This window comes from Apium graveolens, chromosome 10 (genome assembly GCF_009905375.1).
Source record: "Apium graveolens cultivar Ventura chromosome 10, ASM990537v1, whole genome shotgun sequence".
Classification (NCBI taxonomy): domain Eukaryota; kingdom Viridiplantae; phylum Streptophyta; class Magnoliopsida; order Apiales; family Apiaceae; genus Apium; species Apium graveolens.
The window spans coordinates 143508094-143515685 of NC_133656.1; the positions used below are offsets into that span (position 1 = coordinate 143508094).

General features: G+C 37.2%; 1 protein-coding gene across 1 annotated transcript; it reads left to right on the plus strand.

Moving 5' to 3' along the window:
- Positions 1-2720: 2720 nt before the first annotated feature.
- On the plus strand, positions 2721-6459 carry LOC141693488 (uncharacterized). The gene is made up of 3 exons (XM_074498601.1): positions 2721-3837; positions 4075-4434; positions 5767-6459. Exons 1-3 carry the CDS (start codon positions 3735-3737, stop codon positions 5808-5810), a joined length of 507 nt encoding a protein of 168 aa, XP_074354702.1. The 5' UTR covers positions 2721-3734; the 3' UTR covers positions 5811-6459.
- Positions 6460-7592: the final 1133 nt, after the last annotated feature.

The following is a 7592-nucleotide window of genomic DNA, read 5'->3' on the forward strand; positions in this document are numbered from 1 at the left end:
TGTTGTAGGCATTGAAGCATGAGAGAGAAGAGAACGTGTTATATTATTAAGAATATGAATCATCCGTTCGGCTTTGCCGTTTTGTGAAGAAGTGTGTGGATAAGATAACCTAAACTGCATCCCATTATTTTCATAATATTTATGAAATAGAGTATTGTAAATTCCCGACCCATATCACTTTGAAAAACCTTTATTTCTTTTTCGAGTTGAGTTTTGACCATATTATGAAATTGAAGAAATTTAGTATACACATCAGATTTGTACTTTAGCGGATACAACTAGACATAACGAGTAAATTTATCAAGAAGAATAAAATCGATAGCATTTGCCACTTAAAACAGAGGAAGTCCGCAAATGACAATGAATAATATCAAAAGCTGAAAATGTAATATGAAAGGACAAACATTTATATTTAGAAATCTTACAAGAAGAACATAGATTGGAGCTAGTCTCCTTATTACAGGAGATTAAATTATTTTTTCTAAAAAAGCTAGACACATGATGTCCTGGATGTCCAAGGCGATGATGCCATAACTGAGAAGAGATGACAACAAGAGAAACTGGAGATGATATACTAGGTTTGGTGACTGGATAAAGATTCCCGCTACTATTACATGTCATGACCTGGCCCTCGTCGAAAATCCTTCACAGATAAATTAAGTGGGTCAAACTCGACACAAACATGATTTTCACTAATAAATTTATAGAACGACACAAGATTTTTTATAATGTGAGGAGTGATAAGGAAATTGGACAATGAAAGGGTTGGGGTTAATTATGCTATGCTAGAAACTTGGACTGGAATAGAGGAACCATTACCAACCAAAACATGGAAAGTAGAACTTAAATTTTAAAAAAAATGTAGCTTACCTCGATTTGCAGCCATGTAAGATGAAGCACCAGTATCCATGTACTAAGAGTCCACTAAATAGGCGTGAGCTGCATGACCATGTGCCTGAGGTGCTGGGCCTAATAAACCTGAGGTGTTATTATAGGGTCGAGGTGCATCTGTAGAATATGGACAGGGTGGCATAACCCATGAAGGAGGTGGCTAGTGGGTCTAATATGGGTCGATCTAACCAGGAGGTGGCTGAGGATAAAAGCTGTAGTGATGACCAGGTGCACGAGGTGCTAGGCCTGATAAACCTGAGGTGTTATTGTAAGGTCGTGGTGCATCTTTAGGATATGGACAGGGTGGCATAAACCACGAAGGAGGTGGCCAGTGGGTCTAATATAGGTTGATCTAACTAGAAGGTGGTCGAGGAGAAAAGCTGTAGTGGATGGAAAACCAGTTTGATGTTGATGACCACCACTATTATTCTGATTATTATTATGCCTTTTGTTATTGTTTCACCCACCTGGATTGTTCCGTCCCCCGTTGGTACTATTGGTTTGTAGTGCAGATTGGGTAGTAGCAGCTAGGGAGTTTCTGAAGGTGCTACAAACACGGAGGGCCCTGAAGAGCGACTACGACGCATCTCCTCACACACAAGCATGCTTCTGATAGTCTGAAAATCTGGAAGAGGATTCATGTGGTTGATTATGCTCCCAACACTATCAAACGTTGGGATTAAATCGTTGATCAATTATAAAATCAATCGTTGATCACTCACCGTTTCATCAACATCTTTAAGTTGGTCCGCAAGTGACTTAAGTTGCTGATAATAAAGCAGTGATATTAGGATAATTCATAAGATTAATGTGATTGAATTGGTTATCAAGATATGTAGCCCGAGCACTCTTGTTGTCATGAAAGAGAGACACGACACAAAGCCATGATTCATATGCAGTTGTCCAGATTTAATAATGGTGAGCAAAAGGTCTTTAGAGATTGTTCCATATATTAAAGAAAGAACAACATCATCTAGTTGTTTCCATTTGGCGGAAGAAAAATCAGAGTCAGGAGAAGACGTCTTTGGATCGTCAATGTAATCCATGACGTTGCGCGCAAGAACCACAACTTGAAAAAACTGTGCCCAGATGTGATATTGGACTTTTTGTAGATCAACAGTCAAGGGAACTAAATTCTTAATATTATGTACTGTTTGTGCAGGATGAAGAGAGGATTTTTCTTTCTCAGCCATGGAGAGAATTTTAAGAGCAGCAGAGCAGAGAGGAAAAAAAATAGGGGTAATGATTAAGAGGATGTCAGAGGATGGGGGGCTCTGTATACCATGCTAATGAGAATTAAGTCCCTTATTAGGGTTAGTATATTATCGACAATATATAACGTCGCAGATTTACAAGTATGTAAAATTTAAAACCAATTACATAATTGTTTTTACCAATTTTTGTTGGGTTAAATGCTAAGGATCAATAATTGTCATAAACTAATTAATGCTAATAAATAAGAGAGAAAGATAAATAAACTCGACACAAAATATTGGTGACGTGGAAAACCCGAGAACGGGAAAAAACCGCGGGTGGATTGTGTACCCAACCTAGAACGTAATCGACTAAATCAATGAAAGATTTTACAAGAATTGAGGATAATGATTGTAACCTAACATATGCATTATATTTAATATAATGTATATTAGTTTGTTTTCTTTGACTCTGAGTAATGTGTGTGTATATTTTTTTTTAAACTTCAAGCTTCAAAGTTCTTTCCGATCAAGTCCCTCTCCGTAGTCATGCAATGATCCCCCTTTTATAGTTGTTTTTATCCTCATCCCTTATCTTCAAGTTTGTTCCTTCTTTTTCTCCACTTTCCACTTTCTTCTCTATATTTTGAATCATGTGTACGGATAATGTTGTTCTTTCAACAACATTGCCTATTAATCCGGTAGCTTGGTGTACCAGGTCAAGCTTCTGCCACCTCTTCTTCATTTCAAAGTTACCTTTGACGGCAAGTTTATCTTCCCGTCCTGTCTTGATCACGAAGTCATCCACCATTCAATCACGTCTTGACATCAACGAAAATATAGGCATAACAATAACCCCAGATTTTGCTAATTAATTTATTTAATTAGTAAAATATTCAACTATGTATTTCTATTATACAGCCATATCACATAATATAGGTAGCGTATTTAGTTGATTCACTTCCCTAGATTAGCGTGTGAATAACCTAGTGATGTACATGCACTGTATGTTCACTTATCAAAAAGCCTTTCTCGTTATCCAAGACCGAGTTTCTTCACTTCCCCTATATATCCTCTTCCCCAATTCATTTATCATTCTTTCTTGCTCTTGTTCTCTCACTTAATCCGCTTCTTCTCCCTTCTTTCTTTAATCATGGCCAAAAAATACAACAAAAGCTCTGAAAGGCGTAACGATGAAAGTGTTCATTCCCTTTCTAACCCATCCAATTGGACTACCACCAACTTATTGGACTCGAAGGACAATCGTCAAAGTGAGATCAAGCCTGAAAGATTCGCGGAGGCCAAGATGTTGTTTCGATCAAACGGAGTCGCCGTTGTCTCAGATGCCTCCGTCCGTGCTGATTTCTTCAGGAAAGGTTGGGTATGCTTCTATTACTACCCTTTTGACATTGGGCATACATTTCCATTCACAAAATTTATTGTTGGTGTGCTCAATACCTTGAAAGTAATCTCCTGGAAAACTCATGCCTTTTGCATGGAGGGTCCTTGCATGCTTGGATTCGATTGAGGAAAAGAACGGGTTAGGTATTGATGTTAATGTTGTCAAATACTCTTATAGTTTGAAGAAGTTTAGTGGTTGTCGCCTTGGTTTTACTAATAAGGATACTGATGACCCATTAATCCTGAATAATGACACTGTTAATGACCGGAATTGGAAGAAAGATTATTTCTTTGTTGAAAAGGCCTCTTGGGGATGACGTCAATTATTTGTTGGAGCGTTGGAACAATACTGGTAAAGTTCTTGTTTTCCTTTTTTTTTTACTTTATTCATCGTCTGCTAGATTTGTAGGTGTAATCGCATGTTATATTTCATCATAATAGTTGTCTTGTCCTCTATATCATCGATATTTCTTACTTGACCCATGTTGTTCTTCCTTTGTTGAGACGATTTATTGAGTTCTTTTTGCCTTTACTATACCTTGTACTCCCATCCTCAATATTGTAACATTTTTATTTTTCTGGTTAGTAGATTGTGAGTTTGAATTTAATGAAGACGATGTTGGGGCTAAGGCCATTGTTGATAAGATCCGTGCTTTGCCGATTGGTGAAAGGTTATGGCCAAACTGCTTGGGCAAACCTATTCGCAATACTGGCCATGTCAATATCGAAAAATTTATTTTTGGCTCGAAGAAGACTCAACCTCAGCATGAGACTACGGATTCCAAGAAGTCTTTGCAAAAATCAGCTGTAAATAGGAATCGAAGTAAACAACTTCCAGCCCCTGTCATACAACCATCCCCTTCTGCTGTGAGTTTGTCGTCTGAGTCTCAGGAGAGTCCCAAGAGTGTTAAAGAAGGTGAAATGAGCTCAGGGAGAATTTACGTCAAAGGTATACGTCGAGTGCTTTCTATTTTGACGTATTTCCTTTTTTTTCTTTTTGTTTGTCACTTATTATTTTGACATGGATCAAACCCTTTTCCTTTATTGTAGAGTTTAAGTCCCTGGTAATTAAGTCTTTGATTCTCTCTAGCAAAGATCTTTTTCCTAAAAGAGTTCGTGATGAAAAATCAACTGAAACTGATTCTTCTAAGGCCCCCATTATATTAAGCCCTATTAGCTGCCCCGTTTCTAAAAAGGTCAGAATTGATCCATCTATTTTAGACACCAAACCTGAGACTGTTATCCCCCTTGTCATCCAGAGTTAGAGATGCACAAAAAGCCAGGGCCCGAAAATCTGGCCCGACCCGATCCGGTCAAAGCCCGGTCAAGCCCGACCCGGTCAAAGCCCGACCCGGTCCCGGCCCGGGCTTCGGGCCTCGACGGGCCCTATATTTTTAGGCAAAGCCCGGCCCGGCCCGGCCTGGTTAAAAGCCCGGGCTTCGGCCCGGCCCGGCCCGATTAAAATCCCGAAAAAGCCCGGTTATAATATGATTATTCTAATATATTTTCTTATATATTTATAAATTCACATTTACTATAAATATAAATAATACTTTAAACACATATATATTTACATATTTGTGATTAATAATATTATTTATATACTTCGTTGCATAAATAATGAAAGAAGATATAATAAATACACTATATATATTTGGATATCATTGTTATGAATATTTGGATATCATTGTTATCATAACAATGATAAAATATATTATATAAACATGTTTATTTTTTTCCGAACTTAAATATTTTCAACGAAGTAATGTTTTCATAAAATATTCCATGTAAACTAATACATTTTTACGATGATCTAGTTGCTAACACATGTATTCTTCGGAATCTCTAATAATACTCGATCCGATTTAAATTAGAAAAGTCCGGCCCGATCCGATCCGGCCCGAAAAAAGCCCGGTTAGGCCCGCCTCGAGGGCCCAAACGGGCTTTGACATTTCCGGAAAGCCCGGTCCGGTCAAAGTCAAAGCCCGAAAAGCCCGGCCCGGTCAAAGCCCGGCTCGGTGGGCCTTTTGTGCATCTCTATCCAGAGCTATGAGATGTCTGCTGACCCTTCCACCTTTATTTATTTGCTTGATAACATGGTACTTCCTCAATCCATGGAGGCTTTGTCGGCTAAGCCTGTTGGTTCTATATTGAATGATGTTGCTGACTTCTCATTCCACGCGAGTGATGTTACAAGCTCCATTAACTACTTTTCCTTTACTTCATACTTGCTTTATCAACTTGATTATTTTCTTCACAAATTTGCTACTTTTTTCTGCAGTCTTTCCAAAGTATGATGGCAGCTCGAGAAGTTTACGAACATGAAATGAAGAAACTTAAGGAATTGGAGGGCGAGCATAAGAAGTGTGCGGAGAAGATTCGAGCAGCTGAGGATTTGGCGTTCAACAATCTAAAGGCTATGAAGGACGTCCAAAATGAGTTAGAAGAATTTCCTCCAAGGCGCAGTCACTAGAGAAAGACATGCGTGATGAAGTAGAAAAAGTTGTGCACCAGCAAATTATGCGAACTCATGTGGACATGATGCTTGAATACCATAGAGGTGAGTGGAGCTCGTGGGATGTCCAGGAGACCGTTAAGATCTATAACGAAGCTTTCCCTGATGATGCTTTTAGTATGGATGAATTTGGTGGTAACGGTGATGGTGATGAAGCAAAGTCTCCACGAGATGATGCTTCCGAAGACAAGTGATTTAGTCTTCTTATCGTATCTTTTTGCTTAAGTATTCTAGATTCATTTTCTGTCTAAATTTCGAACTTAGTTCCTCGTCGTCATTTTTGTGATACATTATTTCCTGTTTCGCTTTCAAGTGGGGATCTTGGCTTTTATTTTCTTCAAGTCGAACTTTTGTGGTAATATTGAGTTGCTTTCGCTTGCAACATACTTTGCTGGAAATTCCTTAAGTATAGCACCTTAGCTAATGAATTCATGTTGTTCCAAAAAATAAAATGTTGTTGATGATGTTCTTTAAATGCTTTAAACGCCATACAATGTGTATCCATATGTTCTTTTTTAGCAAAGTAAAAGGTTTGGACTTCTCGTAGAATACGTCATTATTCTGTCATCTTTCGTTATTACTTTATCATCTTATGTTGATATTCTGTTGTCTTACGTCATTATTTTGTTATTTTTTGTTAATATATCGTTGTCTTTCATTGATATTTCATTTTCTATCATTAATATTTCGTTGTCTTTCGTTAATATATCATTGTCTTTCGTTGATATTTCATTGTTCTTCGTTAATATTTCGTTGACTTTCGTTAATATTTCGTCATTTTTCGTTGGTGTTTCGTCGTCTTACGTTGGTGCATGCACTCGTAAATATATAAAGATTTTATTGTAATGGTGGTAATCATATATTTTGGATTACTACATTTGTTGAACGTGAAGTAATGTAACTGTAATCGGGTGCTCAACCCTTAGTATATTTAAACAAATGCTAATTTATAGTAGAGATTATAGGATAATGTTTTATAGATAGAAGAATTTGAGTGTTGTATGCATAATGATATAACAAGAATGTCTTAAATAGCCAAGTTAGTAGTTCAGAAACACTTTATTACATAACTTGTAACTCATGATACAAAACATAACAGATTGAAATCATGGTCACAACATAACTTTCTCAAATAAGTCATCACAAACAAATACTAGCAAGTTGAAAACAAAGTCATACTAAACGTAAGCTAACATCGACAAAGAACTATGTCCTAATGACTAATTAAAGATTTCTAAAAACAAGATTAAGAAGTAAGATAGAGGACTTTATACGTGATAAAGTTTCAAGTGTAAAGAATTCCAGCTTCTCGACACTTGGATTTCATCCATAGTTGACAACTCATAAGCCCTACGTCCAACAATGGCATTAATGAAATAAGGCCCTTTCCATGTATCGACAAACTTCCCTGTTATTATGTCTGCAGTATTTTGAAATGTTTTTCTGAGCACCATATCACCAACCCGAAAATTCCTTATATGAACATGTTTGTTATAGGTATTAGCCACCCTCTTCTAGTAAGAGACTAGCCGGATCTTTTCCATTTCTCATAATTCATCCACAGTATCTTTATCATATGACAATTCTGTATT

Coding starts and splice junctions, on each gene's coding strand:
- LOC141693488 (XM_074498601.1), top strand. CDS start 3,735: ATGACACTGTTAATGACCGGAATTGGAAGAAAGATTATTTCTTTGTTG. Junction 3,838..4,074: donor GGAGCGTTGGAACAATACTG/GTAAAGTTCTTG, acceptor TCTGGTTAGTAG/ATTGTGAGTTTGAATTTAAT. Junction 4,435..5,766: donor AGGGAGAATTTACGTCAAAG/GTATACGTCGAG, acceptor TTTTTTCTGCAG/TCTTTCCAAAGTATGATGGC.